The sequence below is a fragment of the Copadichromis virginalis genome, linkage group LG10, assembly GCF_057382275.1.
Source record: "Copadichromis virginalis isolate Kocher_CV1m ecotype Utaka linkage group LG10, C_Virginalis_male_GT1.1, whole genome shotgun sequence".
In the NCBI taxonomy this organism is placed as follows: Eukaryota; Metazoa; Chordata; class Actinopteri; order Cichliformes; family Cichlidae; genus Copadichromis; species Copadichromis virginalis.
In genome coordinates, this window is record NC_140627.1 from 33381419 (window position 1) to 33400722 (window position 19304).

The 19304-nt window shown below is 40.2% G+C and overlaps 1 protein-coding gene and 1 long non-coding RNA gene across 3 annotated transcripts in view; both read left to right on the forward strand.

Moving 5' to 3' along the window:
- Positions 1 to 19304, forward strand: part of LOC146700852 (glutamate receptor 1-like) — a 109181-nt gene that overhangs the window by 47761 nt on the left and 42116 nt on the right. For both annotated transcript variants that reach the window (XM_085471105.1, XM_085471106.1), the window contains exon 4: positions 17829 to 18013. In XM_085471105.1, coding sequence (XP_085327231.1) covers positions 17829 to 18013 — 185 coding nt within the window. The remainder of the gene's footprint in view (positions 1 to 17828; positions 18014 to 19304) is intronic.
- LOC146700853 (uncharacterized) lies at positions 5187 to 9068 on the forward strand. Its single transcript, XR_014922634.1, has 3 exons — positions 5187 to 5290; positions 6416 to 6550; positions 7834 to 9068. It is a non-coding gene; the product is annotated as an uncharacterized LOC146700853 (long non-coding RNA).

Here is a 19304-nt window from a genome sequence, read left to right on the forward strand (position 1 = left end):
CTGCCTGCGCTTTTAGGAGAAGATCACTGCAGCCTCGTCCTCAGGCTCTGCATTCATACAGACAAAGACTTTAGACCATCTGAAACTGTAGACGTGACAATAGTGAACAACATCTGCCACGTGTGCAATTTCAGCTGATCATAACGAGCTGCAAAAAAAGGAGTCGTCTCTGTGGTTGACTTCAGGCTGCTGAACATGAACTCAGTGTTTGTCTGACTACTGAAAGATTCACTTGTGCAGACACAAACTTTGGATTGTGTCCTGAAAACTTCACCTCCAGCTCTTTGGTTCAAGCAAACAACAACCTTTGGAGAATTGACCAAAAAAGGTCTGTTAGCTTGGTCGGCCTCCCTCCCTCCTGCGCCAGGCCGAGTGTCCCCCCGCAGCCCGTGATCTGTTATAGTCCATTTGGCAATCGGCAGCAGACTGTCTAATCTTATTGCCTCTTTTACATCTACCCGGGAAGTGTTATTGGAAGTCTATGTGGTGTAATAGTGCATGGCTTTCTGCCTCGGCAGTGCAGTCTGTCTGATGTTATTGCTCCTCGACATCTGCTGAGGACACTGGCTGTCTGTTGGAGGCAGAGTGGATTTCCTGAGGCCGAGCGCCTCCAGCTCAGCTCTGATTTACGTCCACTCTCAGCGTCTGCACAAACAGGAGGGTCCCTGCTGGGGATGAAATGGAACAGTCAATCAACAGTCAGGCTTCAGTCAGACTGCAGTAATAGTTTAAGTAGTTAGAAAGAAAAATGGTTTTCAGAAATCCGAATTCACTCGTTCGTTTCTTTTTGACTTCAGGCTCAATTATTTACTCTTTTGAAATGTGTGAAAAAGAGGAGAATCAGACTGAAGGACTGGATACTGCAACTGGAAGAATTCTCAAAGTGTCTGAAACTAATGACTTAACCAGCCTTTTCCATAAAATACAGATTTAAATACTACAAAGCCCTGCGACAGGCCGGGGCCTGTCCAGGGTCTACCCCACCTCTCACTCCATGCCAGCTGGGATAAGCTCCACCCCTCCCCAACCATGACAACCCTGAATTGAAAAAGCAGAAGAAAATGGATGGCTAAGCAGCAGTGGACTGAAATGGTTCTGACTAATTCAAATTCATGTGACAGAAAAACTGAAAAGAAAGGTTAGAGAGGAAAAGTTGGATTTTATGTTATAAGAAATCTGGACTAAGGTAAAGACTGAATTTAAAAAGTTGGCCTGGAGTAAAGTTATGTGAGGAAACTGGAATGACCTTTCACATGAGAGAAAAAGCTTCTGTGCAAGCGTGCTCTCCTTCTCCCTATTTTTCCTGCCTCGTTCTTTCCTCTTCCTTTCCCCTCTTCGTCGTCGGGTTACTTCTCATTACTCCGTCTCTTCTTCTGTTCCTGCTCTCTGTACTCTCAGCTTGTACCTCTCAGTAAACGCAGTGTTGAGAGCCTATTTTCTGCTTGGCTGCTGGTGGACGACTCACAGCCACAGGCTCAGCTCTGCCTATTTAGTGTGTGTGTGTGTGTGTGTGTGTGTGTGTGTGTGTGTGTGTGTGTGTGTGTGTGTGTGTACACCACAAACACATGTGTACGACTTCACTAACCTCGCCATTTATTACATAAATGAACTTGCCGGCGTGTTCGAACCTTATTCAACACATGGACAGATAAAAAGTTATCAAATCTGACTCATCCCATAATTGTCTCTCTGTGTTGTTGCCATGGATACAGACTTACAGATGTGAGAGCCTGCTGAAAGCAGAGTAGTTACAGTGAAGTGTTTTCAGCCCTCCATCATTTCATCCTCCTCTGAGCCCTGCCCTCCTCGTCTCCTTTCACCTTTTCCTCCTTCAGTCTGACATTTCCTGTCCTTCCATGTTGTAAAGGGTTTTTTTCACTCTCATTTGAAGGATTTTTAGGAATGTTTTCTTTGTCTCTGTCCAGGATCTGAAGATGTTTTCACTTTTTTCTAGTGAGGAAAACCACAAAGATCTATGAGCTGTAGCTCTGCAGAGTCCGACCTGCACTCCTTCCATTTAGACAGATTTCCACCCGCCCTCGCTGGCGAAGGGCCAATCACAGCCGCTGATCTCATACAGGGCTGATTTGATTTGATGGCCACATGTAACCATACACAGCAGAATGTTATTTACTCAGTTTGATACAGCACGAGTGAAAATGTTCTAAATGTCTGAGAGAACTTCAATAAGCTGATCAGAGTAACCCACATGGAAAAGAAATAGAAAAAACTTATAAAAGACTTGCATCAGATGTGGCCTACTTCATATAGTGAATCATAGAAGGCTTATATGATTTACTCATGAAAGTGGCCACTTTCTCATTACTTTCATATATTGTTTTAGTAAGTAATAATAATAATAATAATAGATTGGATTTATATAGCGCTTTTCAAGGCACCCAAAGCGCTTTACAATGTCACTATTCATTCACACACTGGTGGAGGCAGCTACAGTTGTAGCCACAGCTGCCCTGGGGCAGACTGACAGAAGCGAGGCTGCCATATGCCATCGGCCCGATGGCGTGATATGACAGGGGTAAAGTGTCTTGCCCAAGGACACAACGACCAGGACAGAGAGCCCGGGGATCGAACCGGCAACCTTCCGGTTACAGATGCGCTTCCCAACCCCCAGCGCCACGGTCGCCCCAAGTAGCCAAAAACATATAAGTTTCATTTATATAATTTTTCAAGGGATCTTATATCTGTTTTCACTCTTGTATGCTTTTCATGCAAGTTTCACACAAGACAGAAACAAACTTTATAGGATTTATATAAATCTTTTCCATGTGGAAAACGCTGCTGAGACTGTGGAGAAGAAAGAGCTACGACTGCACAGCTGTCCGTCCTTCTTTGTTCCTTCATTTCTCCTCCAGCAGAACATTTGATTCAATTTTCTTTTCATTTGATCCCTGTTGATAGTTTCTAAACACACATACTTAGTTCTGTTAAATATTGTTTCACTGTTAGATTATACAGATGATAAGTACTTTTTCTGATAAGTCAAAAACAGCGCCAGCTAAACTGGAAGAAGTTGATGTGTCAGATATAAAAACTTGAGGAATGAAGTCGCAGATACTGACAGTAGAAACGGGTTTCTTTTGAAGGAGGGCTGGGCTCTCCCTCAGAGATAGGGTGAGGACCTCGGCCATTTGAGGGACTCGCAGTAGAGCGGCTGCTCCTCCACATTGAAAGGAGTCAGTCGACATGTTTCGGGCACGGAACCGAACATCTCCTTGGCGAGGAGCAGAAAGTGGATGGATGTGATTGTTGCACTCCGGTGGAGATGGTCGGTTAATATTCGGGTCCTCTCACTGAGACCATTTTTTTCCTGTGGGCTCATTCAAGGTAAAAATCCTTGACCTGAGACAATAAACGCTTCCTCTCCTGTGTTCTCTGAACTGTCCAGAGGATCAAGAAAGCTTTTACATGTTCCTTTCATCTTGTGCTGCTTCTTTATTTTTTTCTATTTTCTCATCTTTTTGCTCACCAACGACGTGGTTAAAGCGGACGGCGGGGAGCTCCGTCCACTTATTAAAAGAGAAAAAAAGCTGGACATATGGACGGGCAGCAGCTGTAAAGGAAATAAACCACGGAGAAGAAATGAGCAGTCTCTGTGTAATTGAACATGAAACTGTGTGTGTCTGTGTGTCGTTGACATAACTGTTGCCGCATCGCCAGTTTAATATCCAACACACACACAAATATGTGCACGTTCATGCACCAGCACACACATTACAGGCTGAGGCAGCAGAGAAAGAGAGCGCTGCTTCTTCTTCTCTGCTGGAGTAAAAAGAAGTGTTTTTATGACAGCTTTTTTTTTTTCATCTACTTTTGCAAACTGAGGGAGAGACGAGCGCAGAGTTCAGACTGTGACAGCCAACAAATGTTAACACTTGGTAGTGAGCACCACGCAGACAGTAATGCTGAGTCATGCAGTCGCATTTATTCTTAAACTAAAATATTTCTGTCTTACTTCCTGTTGTTTCCTCAGAGTGGAGCAGCTGTTAGCACAGTGTTGACCTCAAGCTAGCCTTCCAGTTTTGTTGGTTAGTGTTAGCTAAGACTTGTTTGACATAACCAGACTGCAGAACTTCATCATTCATGTGACTGTGTATTTGTGCTCCAGAGCACAGCCAGTATTTGTGGCTCTTTCGTCGGCTCGATTTTCCACCGCAGCCACCGGACCTGGGTCGGAGACAGGAGCGTACAATCGTGTTGGTTTACAATGACAAACAGATGTTGCAGTCGTTTGAAAACTAAAGACTTTGTGGAAAAAACAGGAAACATTTTGAGTTCTTCTCTTGCTGTATCAGCTCTTATTATCTGCCAGGATTGTCTGAGTGGCGCCAGCTATAGTTCAGGAGAATACTGCACCTTAATTTTGGGTTAGGGGCTGTGTGATGATGGTAGGGCGGGTGTTTTATCCCTGGATTGGTTCCGTTTTTGCTCCTCCCCTCTCTCTTCTTTGTTTTTTTCTATTCCTGAGTTTTTCTTCTGAAATATCTGGTTTTGCTTTCCTCATATTTTCTCACCTCATCTTTCTCCATCACCTGGTTTTATTCTTTCTGTCCTCATCTTTACTTCCTGTTTATCACTTGTTTAGAGGTAAATGATATGCAGGCATCATATTATAAAAGGGCAGATTAGAGTCTATGATTTTAAAAATCATTACACCTGTTTTTATCCCTGCTTTTGTTCGCTCTTTTATTTGAGTCTTCTGTCTCTCACTATTGTTCTCTCTCCGTCCTCAGCAGTGACTGACACTTGGCCTGTCAGCGTGGGTGTCTTGCTGTATGTCTAATTGAAGGTTGTGCATTATCATTAACACACTTGACTTGCGGAGCTGAGCCTGTGCAGCAGCTGTAAACACTGACAGCGTATGGGCTTTAATGAACAGCTACCTTTCAGAGGAGATGCATAATTTCTTTCAGATAGTAGCAATTATGGCCAACATATCTGCTGATGTCCATTTTTAACACATCCCTATGAGGAAGAGGTGAAGTGAAAGAAACATTTGGATCCTTTATTTAAGTAAAACAGGCAAGAACACAATACACTGTAAAAAAAATCCGTAAAAATACAGTACAATCTACTGTATAAACGTGAAGGAATTTTCTGTATTAGTCATTTACAGGTATTTTTCTGTATTTCTCAACTACTGCAATGCATTGTGGGAAAAGGAACCTGAAAAGGAGGGAAAAGTAAGCGCAAGAGCAGCCATTAGGCTTCTTTCAGGCTTCATCTGGATTTTGGATTCTGAAGTTGGAGAAACTGCCTTCAAATTTCTGTGGTAAGTATTAAAACTCATGTTTCGTTTTATTAAAATAATGTTTTTCAAAAGACTCCGTGTTTTTATTTAGAAAGAATTGTTAATTTATTTGTTAACTGGTTTCGGCTGTCTCCAGACAAGTCAGGAATATTTTGCTGACTCATTTTTTAAAATAATTGTTATTTAGGTTTAACATGACTTAAGCTTTATTTTAATTAATGTTAAAATAATTTTTACTGTGATACCACCAGTTTTGCCCTTCAGTGGCTGAACCAGTTTTCATAAATATTATAGTTAGCTGTCTGTGTCTCTCTGGGTATTACACAGCTGTGACTGCTAACTAGCTAATTAGCGAAAGTCAGCGATGTGGATAACTGGGAAAGTGAGAACTTCATGGTTCTAGAAATTATTCTAGGACTCTAATAAGTACTGTATCAATACCTGTGTTTTACAGTTGGCTCTACTGTACACTTTAAAGGGTTTCAGGCAAAGTTACACTAACCCTAGTTTAAGCCTCAGACCTTCCTGGCTGACGCTAGCAAATGCTAATGTTAGCCTCTGATTTGGGCTGCTAAAGTAAAGACTTTTAGCTAGCTGACCAGCATAGATTATTTCGGTGGTTAACAGACTGTAGTGGTAAAATTATTGAAAGTATAGTTTCACCTCAGCACATTTACAATTACAGTATGTCTATTTTTTAGCACATAGAAATGTTTAGTTAATATTTACAGACAGACACATTTTCCCTGTAACTGTGTTTTTACTCCAACATTTGTTGAAAATGTAATTTATGAAATGCTGAGCAGCATTTCTTGTATGTGGAATATTTTTGTCACCCCACTGTGCTAATGTGATTAAATACTAAAAATTATTACTAAAAAAATTCAATAATAAATCAATAATAACTATTTCTTGATTGAACTATAATGTAAGTGCAGTGCTGGTGTGCAGGGGCTCTATATGCCTTGTCTATATCAAGCTTTTAGCCAAATATAAGCAGAGATATTTGTATCTTTCTTAAAAATCCAGATCCTTACAGATTATTTGAGAAATGGATCAACAGCTATCACTACTTGAAGCACTTTAAGTCCTGCAGTGGAAAAATATCCCTTATTTCACCTTTGATCACACACTTTGGTTTTCCAGTGCAGAGCAATGGCCAAGAAAAGGAAAGACTTCCCCGAGTGAAAAAAAAGATGAAGATACAAGCTGGTGATGATCCAGAGCAGCTGGTCTCAGGAAATGAAGAAAAACCCTGATCACCTTCTCTACAAACACAAGGTGAGTTTAATGTTGTGGTTGATTTAGTTTTTCAAGGTATGTATGTTACTTTAATTATAAACTGCTTTTGTTGCAACAGAATGGTGTTATGTGTATGCAACTCTACGTGAATTATAATCCTTTGTAGGGCTGCGTGATATGACCAAAGTCTCATATCCCAATATAAGACGTATCTCTCCTGATAACGATATATATCACAAAATAGTGCATTTTCTGTAAATTCTGTGATTCTCGGGCAACTCGACTTATGTGAAATGTTTTCAGTTGGGCGTCGTGTACCTGGAGTCGAGTGTTTTGACCGATGCATGAAACTATACATTTTTAGACATGAGTTTAAATGGCCGCCATTTTCTTTCTGAGTATTTATTACACGGCGTGCTGCAAGGAAAAGCCTGTTCTAACGTTTGAGTCTAAGGATTATTTTGAGCACCTGACGACTCTTTTTTGCTTTTCATTCGTAAACTCTCTCGAAACTCTTTCATGTGATTCCTGTGTAGGTGGTTAAAGAGGTTTGTCGTGTTCGAGTGGTGGTGGGGACCAGTTTGTGGCATAATTTGCATAGTACAGTTTTCTGGGGCGTGTCAGACTTTTCATAACCAAACCATGTCCATGCTACAGAGGTAGCCCCTCATTTAACAATAAGGTCCTCGATTTCTTTTGACTGGTCCTTCTGGTTCTGCCTCATCCTTGCTGGCCATGCTGGTATTCTCTGTGCCTTCATCTGCGTGGTGACTGTAAGCGCCATTTATAGTTACTTGATGTTTTTATTTGAGGTCATTTGTTTGATGCATATTCTGAAATTTTATGTTTGAGAATAATGTATATCATTTCAGTTTAGTTTGAAAAGTCTCAACAGAAACTTGAGCTTTATTGTGAAAGGTTTATGTGGAAAATAAACAAGCGGACGGCGGAGCCACACGATGGTTTTATCCTCATTGTTGGTAACGAAAGTACGCGTAAAAACAGTCACTTGTCCGTCCATAGTGTGGTTATTTTAAGTATAAGAGAAGGAGAGAACTTTAAGAAATAATATAGCAACTACAGTGACCATCAAAACCATGAAAAAAATATTGCCGTAAACAGTTTATTTTGCAACACCACAAAACAAAGAATAGTGTATAATATGAAACGATAGACATTTTTATATCGTAATCTGATATATATCGTCATATCGCACAGCCCTAATCCTTTTTTTGTTTATGTTGTTTATGCTCTAGGTAAAAAAAAATTATAAAAATACAAACTTTTTAAAAATGTCTTGTTGTTTCTCTTTTTTTCCTCAGAATAAATTGCGACTAGTCTCAATGGCTGACACGGAGGAGCAACACAGCGACACGTTAACTCCGACTGCTGCAGTTCCTGTATGAACTGAGCAACTCTTAAAATCCAAGGAAAAGCTGAGTGTATTTTACTTAAAGCTCAGATGGACCTTGATGTACTAACATGCAGGCTGCATTCAGGACTTTGTCACACTGTTATATGAAGAGCGGTAACAAGACTTTGTAGTAATTTGTCTTACTATTGTCTTATTTGTTGTGATTTAGGGTCTGTGCGCACAAGCAGAGGTTTTTGTTTGTAACTGTAACCTCGTTTTCAGAGCCTTGTCTAACATTTAATGGTCATGAAATATGTCAGACTTTTTCCTCTACTTAACCAGCTTAGAGAATTTGAACACCGTGGAGAAAAAGGTGTGCATTAAGGATTTTGAACTATGATGTTTAAGTGTTGTCACTGCTGAGGATTCGTGGACACAGATCCTTATTCACTATGCTGCTGTTTACAGTTTAACTTTTCATCAGAACAAGCACTTCTAATTATACTTTGCTCCTCACTGACAAAACAAGTCCCGTAAATACACTTTTATCTTTAAGTTTGGGACAGTAATCTGTCTTAATTTATTATGTGTTGTAGTTATCATATGGGGAAAAGTCCTGTGGTTATCCATCAGTCCTGTTCGAATAAACCCAAAGTTCAGGAACATCTTCTTTAGATCTGTTCAGTTGTATTCATGTGGCACCACTTAAACAGTCAACAAATTTTGACTCAAGTATGTTATATTGTAAGGTAAAGAGCCCAAAGAGTTAATCTCAGACAAATGTTCACACAAATGTGAATTACATTCACTTCATTAATGAAGTGAATGCAATTCAGTAATCAAAGGTGTTTGGCTATAACTGACTACATGTGTATACTGTATCATAAGTGGACAGAGATGGATGTAAACCACACCTTAACCATTTGGCTGAGGCAAAACTACCACAAGGCAGTGATTCTAACTAAAAGGTACTCTGGATATTATTAAATGTGAACATGTCGTTAAATATGACATTTTTTGTTTGTCAGGTGTCCTGTATGAAGAAAACACTTGGTAGCCACTTGAATGAATGTAAATAAACACATTTACATGAGGGCAACCTGATTTCAAGGAAATAAAAATGCTCAAATTTGAAAGCTTGTGAGTTATTTTGTTCATGTATCAGCTGTTTAGTAGTTTTATGACAAGATGGATGCTGTCATTATATTTAAGTATAGTGTTTGAGTTAAGGAGAATAAAAGAATATTTAACATTAATTGTACCAATGTTGTTGTGTATGAAGCACAAATTAATTTAAGTTTTAATTTATGAATTTTTGAGTACATGGTGTACTAGGTTGTAATTGCATAGAAATGTACGTTTAAGGATATAAAGAACTATATTTAATTAGTTACAGTGAAAAGAAGTGCTTGGAAATAGTAATATAAACAGAAATTTCAATTTTTCTATTAACGGAAAATATCAGTTAATGATACAGAAAATATACTGTGAATAAACGGAATTTTCTGTTTTATAGCTGAAGGAAATGTCCGTAAATAGTACAGAGAGTATACTGTAAATCTACAGAATTTTCCGTTTTATCATTTACAGAAAGGTCCGTCAAACCTCCGTAAAAAAACAGAAAATGTACTGGCAGAAAATTACCAGGACATTTTCTGTTTTTCTACGGAATATTTTTTTACAGTGTAGGAAGGCTCTCTGACAGTAGTTATTCTGCAGGAAGCTATGAATTATTTCAGTATTAATACTGATACATGGATGTGTTGGCAGGAATTTACTGTTTCCTGAAGTAGAACAGGCTGGTATTGATTCTTTTAGCCTTGTTTGTGACTCTTGGATGTCTCCAGTTGTTGGTATGTTGTTGGCTATCAGTAGTAAGCCTGACTCCAGCCCCTGGTTGGCCTTGTGTTGATTTCATAGCCTGGTTTTGGCCCTCTGTTCAGCCGGTACTCACCCCTTGCTTGTTATTCATTTGTTGGCCCTATATTAACTCATGTTAGTTTAAATATATATATATATATATATATATATATATATATATATATATATACACACACAGAGTGGGGCAAAAAAGTATTTAGTCAGCCACCGATTGTGCACGTTCCCCCACCTAAAATGATGACAGAGGTCAGTAATTTGCACCAGAGGTACACTTCAACTGTGAGAGACAGAATGTGAAAAAAAAATCCATGAATCCACATGGTAGGATTTGTAAAGAATTTATTGGTAAATCAGGGTGGAAAATAAGTATTTGGTCAATAACAAAAATACAACTCAATACTTTGTAACATAACCTTTGTTGGCAATAACAGAGGTCAAACGTTTACTATAGGTCTTTACCAGGTTTGCACACACAGTAGCTGGTATTTTGGCCCATTCCTCCATGCAGATCTTCTCGAGAGCAGTGATGTTTTGGGGCTGTCGCCGAGCAACACGGACTTTCAACTCCCGCCACAGATTTTCTATGGGGTTGAGGTCTGGAGACTGGCTAGGCCACTCCAGGACTTTCAAATGCTTCTTACGGAGCCACGCCTTTGTTGCCCGGGCGGTGTGTTTTGGATCATTGTCATGTTGGAAGACCCAGCCTCGTTTCATCTTCAAAGTTCTCACTGATGGAAGGAGGTTTTGGCTCAAAATCTCACGATACATGGCCCCATTCATTCTGTCCTTAACACGGATCAGTCGTCCTGTCCCCTTGGCAGAAAAACAGCCCCATAGCATGATGTTTCCACCCCCATGCTTCACAGTAGGTATGGTGTTCTTGGGATGCAACTCAGTATTCTTCGTCCTCCAAACACGACGAGTTGAGTTTATACCAAAAAGTTCTACTTTGGTTTCATCTGACCACATGACATTCTCCCAATCCTCTGCTGTATCATCCATGTGCTCTCTGGCAAACTTCAGACGGGCCTGGACATGCACTGGCTTCAGCAGCGGAACACGTCTGGCACTGCGGGATTTGATTCCCTGCCGTTGTAGTGTGTTACTGATGGTGACCTTTGTTACTTTGGTCCCAGCTCTCTGCAGGTCATTCACCAGGTCCCCCCGTGTGGTTCTGGGATCTTTGCTCACCGTTCTCATGATCATTTTGACCCCACGGGATGAGATCTTGCGTGGAGCCCCAGATGGAGGGAGATTATCAGTGGTCTTGTATGTCTTCCATTTTCTGATGATTGCTCCCACAGTTGATTTTTTCACACCAAGCTGCTTGCCTATTGTAGATTCACTCTTCCCAGTCTGGTGCAGGTCTACAATACTTTTCCTGGTGTCCTTCGAAAGCTCTTTGGTCTTGGCCATGGCGGAGTTTGGAGTCTGACTGTTTGAGGCTGTGGACAGGTGTCTTTTATACAGATGATGAGTTCAAACAGGTGCCATTCATACAGGTAACGAGTGGGGGACAGAAAAGCTTCTTACAGAAGACGTTACAGGTCTGTGAGAGCCAGAGATTTTCCTTGTTCGAGGTGACCAAATACTTATTTTCCACCCTGATTTACGAATAAATTCTTTACAAATCCTACCATGTGGATTCATGGATTTTTTTTTCACATTCTGTCTCTCACAGTTGAAGTGTACCTCTGGTGCAAATTACTGACCTCTGTCATCATTTTAAGTGGGGGAACTTGCACAATCGGTGGCTGACTAAATACTTTTTTGCCCCACTGTATATAAATATATATATTATTGTTCGGCCTTGGTTTGCCTAATATTTTCCCTTGGTGGTGCCTTTGTATTCCTCAGTTGGCCTGGTATTGTTTATTGGTATCTTAGGTTACCGGTTACCCTGGTGTTATTCCACTGGTCCAGTGATTCCATCATGGATGATTATCTAATGGTGTAGCTGAAGCTATGATGAAATCATTTCTGGGATCAAGAGGCATGGAAGTGCTGCTCCAACAGCAGGGATTTAGTCCCATGCAAACCAAGCATTAAGTGGGATTGATGGATGGATTTATTCATGTTTGTCATGACATGTGTCAGATCAATAATCTTCCTCTGGAAGATATTTTGTATTTCTCTTTCCTTTTTTTTCCCCCATGCCTGAAACTTTAGGTGTCTTGCAGTTTGAGCCAGTTTAAATCAGTTATTTGATTTATAAGAGTTTTATTCTTAAAGTATGTAGGTGTGTAAAAATATTCTTGGGAAAGTGTTGGTGTTTACTTTGCAGAACCCAGTTTGAAAGCAATTAAAACTGACATTATCTAACCTGCTGAGTCAAAGAGGACTAGAGAAGTTTTGGAGCTCAGCACTTGATCTTCATCCATCAGATGTTAGCACTGAATTGCCTTTTGTCCCCCTGTTGAAACTAATGTTCCCATGTATCACACACACACACACACACACACACATACACACACACACACACACACACACACACACACACACACACACACACACACACGGAGCGAGTCTGCTGATTGTAACGACGTCTAATCTTCTGCTCTGAGTGTGAGACACTGAGGTAATAACGCTGGAGGAGGTGTTGCTGCGCACGTGTCACAGTATCTTTGAAGTCTCTTTTTCAGTGTGTCTCTCTGCTCTTTGAAGTCTATCTGAATTCTGCTGACTTGTCTTTTGAACAGTGTGTGTGTGTGTGTGTGTGTGTGTGTGTGTGTGTGTGTGTGTGTGTACTGTAAAATGCTGATGTGATTACTCTGCGTGTTGACTCATTGCGTTTTTAAACACAGAGCAGAAAACTCCCTGTTAGGTTGTAGAAACACACTACAAGACATGTGAAGATGCACTAATTGAGAATTTGAATGATTTTATTTTTGAGAGGCAGAGGAGCGGGGGGTGAGTAAGCAGTAACAGGGTCACTGGTAGGAAAAGTGCAGTGATATAAAAAAGGTTTTGATTCTTTTGAGCAGGAAAACCAGCACAGTGATCTAATACCTTTCCCTCCATTTGAAAAGGGGATGCTAGCTTCACATCGAATACACCCCAGAGCATTCTTCACACATGGACTGCAGCCCTGTGCTGGGTTTACTGCTACTGTGAGACTGTACAGTAGCTGCTTTTTCAGCTGCCAGCCTGCTACTGCAGTAGTCTTGAGCGCTGCCTCCTGCACTCGCCATCCAGGCAGCTCCCTCACCTTAACCACAGTTGAATAGAACTGGATCATTTTCTGCTTTGTGCTGTGGGCAAAATCACAGGCTTGTTCTCCTGAAATTGTTCTATCCTTTCAAGACCTTGAAAGGTTTAAAGGAGATGTTGAAAAAGTAGGTCACGGGGCAGAAATAGGTGCAAAAACATTTAGTAGCAAGCTGTGGCAAGCATTCAATCCACTATACTTATGGCTGTGAGCATCACCTGCATGGACGCTGACGCTCACACAGGTAAGAAAGGGACGCAAAGAACCAGAATACAAACAGGTAACAAAGCTGAAGGTGATCCTGTTTCCTGTTAACATACAGTTTAAATGTGGTGATGTGTAAATATTACAAATGTACACAATACGTTCATATATATATACAAGAATCTAAGCGACTGCAGAAAACCTATTTTACTCATTGATTCTCTCGCCCCGGTCGCTCCATGCCCAGGACATTTTCACACATTCCTGTTTTCACATCAGTTGATTTGACCAGCTGATTCCCAGCAGACACTGATGAAGCACAGACGAGAAAGAAGAAATCAATCAATATCGAACTGAGTCTGATGTGATTATAAAGTCCAAACAGCTTAGCATTAGCTTCAAGACTTTCTTCCAAACCATCATCTTTAATAACGGTGTTATAAAGCAGTTTCTCAGAGACTTTGTAAAACTGTGCAGCAAATATGAGAAAACACTGGGATTCAGATATTCCTGAGTCTGGGATTAAAAACAGAATCATGGGATAGCTTTGCTACGCTCACAAATGATGTCCCAGTCTTCAGTTCCTGTGTAAATGTATGACCAAAACTATTTACAAAGGGCAGCCCTGGTGGATTGCAGCACCCAGTGGACTGGTCTGGATATCATGACCATTTCTACGGTTTACAGAGAATGTCAGAAATAAGAAACTATGCAGTGAGCTGCAGTTGTCTGTGACAAAATGCCATAATGGTGTTAGAGAACAGGCCAATGGAGACTCAAATAACTAAATATAGCCAAAGTATGCAGAAGAGCATCTCTGAGAGCACAACACATCAAACTTGAAGCTGGTGGGCAGCAGCAAAAGACCACACTGGGTGCCATTCCTGTCAGCTAAGCAATTGTAATTATGGGGATAATTTATTTGCACACTCTGGGATCAATAGTAGCAACTGAGCATCATTAAAAACCACAGCCTGAGTACCGTTTCTGTCCAGCCCTTTGTGACCACAGTGGACCAACCTTCTGTGGTTGATCTTCAGTGTTATGAAGATCAGATCTGTAGCAAATATATGAGGTTTTTATATCAATATGGAGCAAAATCTAGAAGGAATATTTCCAGCACTTAGTTGAATTACAATAGAATGAGTACTAGCAAGTGTTTGTCCTGCCTCTCTCCCATCAACCCACCTGTCCCTGAGCCTGGATTTAAGGGGGAAAGTTGTCTGATTGTTGGAGCTTTCTCTGTATCATTGTAGTCTTTACTACATGCACTGAGGCGACTGCTTTTGTGATTTACCACTATATTTCTAAAATGTCATTGAATTGAAAATCACATCCAGTATGTATCTTCCAGGTTTGATCCCGAGGCCAGCTGGTGTATCATGTTTCTTTGACCATTGACTGTTTAAGGTCAGGCTTCTCTGCTTAAATAATATATCACAGCACAGAAGATGAAGCAGTGTGAGAGATAAGAGAGTCTGTGCTGCTCTGAATAAGCTTCTCAGGTATTATCCTGGATACTTCAACACCATCACAGACATTGATTTATTTTCTCAGTCAAATGCGATCTCTTAAACAAAAATAAATTCGCATCTGTGGCATCTCCATGTGAAGCAGCTTTTTGAAGTGGCACACGGGTCAAGTCCAGCCTGAGGCAGACAGCAGATTAGGGCTGTCACGATTAGTCGACTAGTCACGATTACGTCGACTATCAAAAACATCGACGACTGATTTAATAGTCGACGCATCGTTTGAAGCTTTGTAAGATCCCAAAAGACGCAGGAATAAGTAGCAGGATTTAAGAGTGTAATAACGGACTGAAACAGAAGATGGCAGCACTGCATGTACAAGGATGCCAGCTGCCGTTAAACCCCGAAGAAGAAGAAGCTGTGTCCCAGAATTCATAGCGCAGCCCAGCTCAGTTTCCAACAATGGCGGCAGCTAGTTAGTTTTAATGTTACTCTTGTTATTCTTTCTGGGTCACAAAATAAACGTTTAACATATTTTCAGGCGAGAACGTAGCTGTGTAAACCTCAAATATCTGCTCAGTTTATCAGGACACCACATATTTTCAAAAGCGCTCCGACGTTTTTGGAGACGTCTGTTACCCACTAGCTCGATAGCGAGCCGGGGGCTAGGCTCACTAGCGCCGTGAGAACACCGGACTCCCGGCAAATCGTTTTCAAACCCACCGCTGTCTTTCAGTACTCAGGTTAAACATGATATATGAGTCACTTAGATAACTTAAAATGTTATTGTTTGGCTTTTTTTGTATTTTATTTGTTCCTGAGTAAATCAGTTTGGCTGAGATTAAAGTTATAGTTTTTACACAGCTGAATAAACGTCAAGCAGACAGCTGATTATCAGAAGTGTGAGATGCTGGAGAATATACCCCGGTGTCCTGTTATATTTTAGATAGCAAGGAGTTTATTAAACTTCACCGAAACAATCTGCAGATTTCATTAACATTTAATAAACTATCATCTTGTCTTTATTTTTAGTTAGCACATACCTTAAACACTTAAAGCTGTAAGCTAGTGATGGTTATATAAGAGCAGATGCTGCTGGTGCAATAAGCTGTACGTTTTATGTCCAATGGATGATGATCTGATTAGTCGACTATCAAAATAATCGTTTGTGGCAGCCCTACAGCAGACATCATATGATGTCTGCTGTAGGCCCCCCCCCCCCCCCCCCCCCCAAAAAACAAAAAAAACAAAAAAAACAAAACGAAACTACAAAACAGTTTGACATTCAGTCAGAGGAGCCACTGCCTCTTCAAATCCAGTCCTCAGCAGCTGACATGAAAACATATCTCTGCATTCATTCAGCAGTTTGGAGCAAAGCGTCTTTGAAAAGTAATCCGTCAGGCTGACGAATGGCAACAAGAGCTGGAGAAAAGATATCTGCCAACAAAGATCAAAGGAAGCAGAGATCATTTCTAAGTAAAGAGAAAGGTCACTCTATAATACAGCTGGGATGAGTTTCAGAGTCAGACTCTCCGGGTAAACTGTTGGACTGCTGCAGGTTTACACAAATATATTGTATTCAACGTAGGACAATTATTCTGAAGGTCATAAACACTGTATCTCATATCAACATGAAAACATACTCAACAAATCCTCTTCAGAATAATCATACTTGATTGAGATTCGAGTTAATGTGGACTTTTGATGCAGTCTGAATCTGGAAACACTCTGTACTTCCTTTTAGCTGGGTCACCGTTGTAATTCAGTGATAACTGCCAGCAGCTAAACATATGGGATAGATAACAAATAATGAGGCTCATTCAATGAGCTGATAACATTTCAAACAAGTGACTCAGCGATTATATCTCCCACTCACTCAAACTTTTCTCATAATATTTCTCATTATAAGTTTTTTTTTTTGAGACCTGGCTCTCAAAAAAAAGTAAAAGACTTCTTAGTCATAATTACGACATACAATGTGCTAATGAAAAATAAGTTTTATTGTCTTGCTCTGACTTAAAGTTGTAAAAGTCAGAGACAGTTTTCAATGAGTCCGCTGATCTTAATCACTACCTCAAACGTCTGTTACTCGTCTACTTTACAGGTTGCAGGTCTGCAAGTTGTGAAGCTGAAAATCAGTTTGATGGTCAAAACAATTTCTGCCTTGTGAAAACCCCGGATTTGGTGATTCCCAATCGGCAGTAAATAGCCCAAGAGTCACTTGTACAGTAGTCACGGAGCATGCAAAAGATTAGCCTAACCAATCTGAGAAACACTGAAACTTTCACTAAGTTAATGAACCTGAACAGGTTTAGCAGAAAAGTTAAGTTAGTTAAAAGTCATGGAGTAGGAGAAATTATACCCCCCCCCCCTCCCGCTGTGCTGAACAATGGTTGGATTGCTACGTAGCTTAGATAGCTGAGAAACAAAATAGTTAAAACAGCTAAAAATGTTATAATACAGGAACAGTTCAAGGAGCTTCTATAATTAGGAATAAAATATTGGAAACCATTGGCTAAAAATATTGCAGTAAGTAATAATTTTAGTTAACGTTGCAGATAACCAAATCTATTTGATAAAGTATAATATAGAGCTGAAATAAAAATGACTTATTCTTACTGGAATATTTAGCAGCGCAAAATGGTTATTCTGAAACTTAAAATATAGCTTAGCAAGTGAAAGTGATGAAGCACAGATGGGCATGAAAAAAATCCCAAAATAAATCTGTTAGGTACAAACAATATTAAATGATGAAAAGCTGTCAGTTAAACAGGATCAACTCAAAATGACTTCCTGTGTCCGTTCTAGTTTTAATGTTGGTCGTGTAACAGTGAATAGCTGTTAAAGGAAGTAGAAGCTAAAAACAGTGGCTTCATGGTTGGATTAATAAGCCAGCTGTTATAGATGAATGATTAGATACGATTGCTGACCATAGCTGATTGTTGGTAAGCTGATAAACTGATCAAAGTAAATGGTAAACTGAAAGTAACCAAGATCCAGTTTAAAGAAGTTTAAATGAATACTAGATGATGATGGGGGTTACTTGAGTCCACCTGATCAGTCACTGGGACTGTGTCAGGTGAAATAGCTATTGGATGCTGATGTTAAGTTAAGCTTAATAAAGCTTATAATGAATACAGATTTTATTTAAAAAATTAGATTATCCAAATTTAAATCCCGTCTTACTTTGCTGTCCCTCAGGTTTGGCAGTGTTGCAGAGGATCCTGGACACGGCGGCAGAACGAAGTTGGCAGGTCACCTCGGTTAACCTGGACAGTCTCACAGAGCCGGCCTTCATCAAGCTGCTGGCTGACCTCGACTACAAGAAGGACTTCCAGATCATCATCGACTGCGAGCTGAAACGCCTCAACTACATCCTCAACCTGGTAAAACACTCTGAAACCAAACCAGTGGCCTCCACTCTGTCTGCATAAGAATTACTGCCTGATACTTCTGAGGGCCTACAGTAATGATATTGTGAATTAGCATGAAATTTTATCAGCGCTCTGGTGTGAGAAGTCAGAAATGCTGATTGTAACTATTATTATAATTTCTGTATTTTTATTTTTAGTAGATAATTTGTTTTGTTAAGTACAAAAACTCCTCCCGCCCTGTGGTACCTGGGAGAGGCTCTAGCCCTCCAGCAACCCTAAACTGGATGAACAGTTCGGAAAGTGCATGGATGGATGGTTCCCTCTCCATTCATATAATAAAAAAGTTCTTGTAAATAACTTCTCAAATAGCTGCTGAGTGGCAGCACTAATAACTGGGCAGGTAATGTTTCTTCCTGATCTTGTGGAAATACAGCCAACTCAATATTGCCTTGGAGCTTTCCCCAAGTCTCCAAGCTCTTTTGGTTTCACCCTCGCTCTTCACCATCTTCAATTATTTGGGGAAAATCCCCGATTTGTTTTTTTTCTGTAAGCCTGCCTTTACAGTGAAGCTGAACCCAACTAAAAGCCGGTGGTTTCAGTTTGTTTTTATCCACTGGTCAGTCTAAATTGAATTAATAGTTTCATGTAAGTGTTATTTAAGGGCAGAAACAAACTGAATGTTGGATGATTTTAGCTTCTTCCTCTAATCACCTGTGGAAAATGATAACAGTTTTATGTTGAGGCATTCCATCTGAAATCAACATGAGCCTCCAGCTCGACTGTCTAAAGCTAAAGAATGGTTGCGTTGAAACCGTAGATTCATATATCAAATATTCTCCAGCACCATGAACTTGACAAGAATAAGTGGAAGAGGATGAATGGATGTGAAATATCAGAAGTTGTGCCACAGAAACAAAACACCAGTAGATAGTCTAATCCAATTCAAACACAGCTCTGGAGTTTTCCAGATGGTACTCCAGCTCTAACAGGAAATCATTTTGTTCAATATGTGCATATTTTTCATTTTGGAAAATTTCGGCCCTGGAGGAGTCTAAAAAGGAAACTTAATGATTCTAAGAGACATTAAAAACTCAACAAGGACCAATGTCATGTTTTTGTATATAACATTTGATGTGAGCAGGCTTGAAGGCCAAGCTGCTGTATCAGTACACACCAACCCTCTAACCACTGCTACCATATTAGTGATTAGAAACCATACCACTGCTATAACAAGACAGTTACAGTATTTTTCTGATTGGCCCCTCATGACATCATACAGATCCAATACTATGAAACCGGAGTG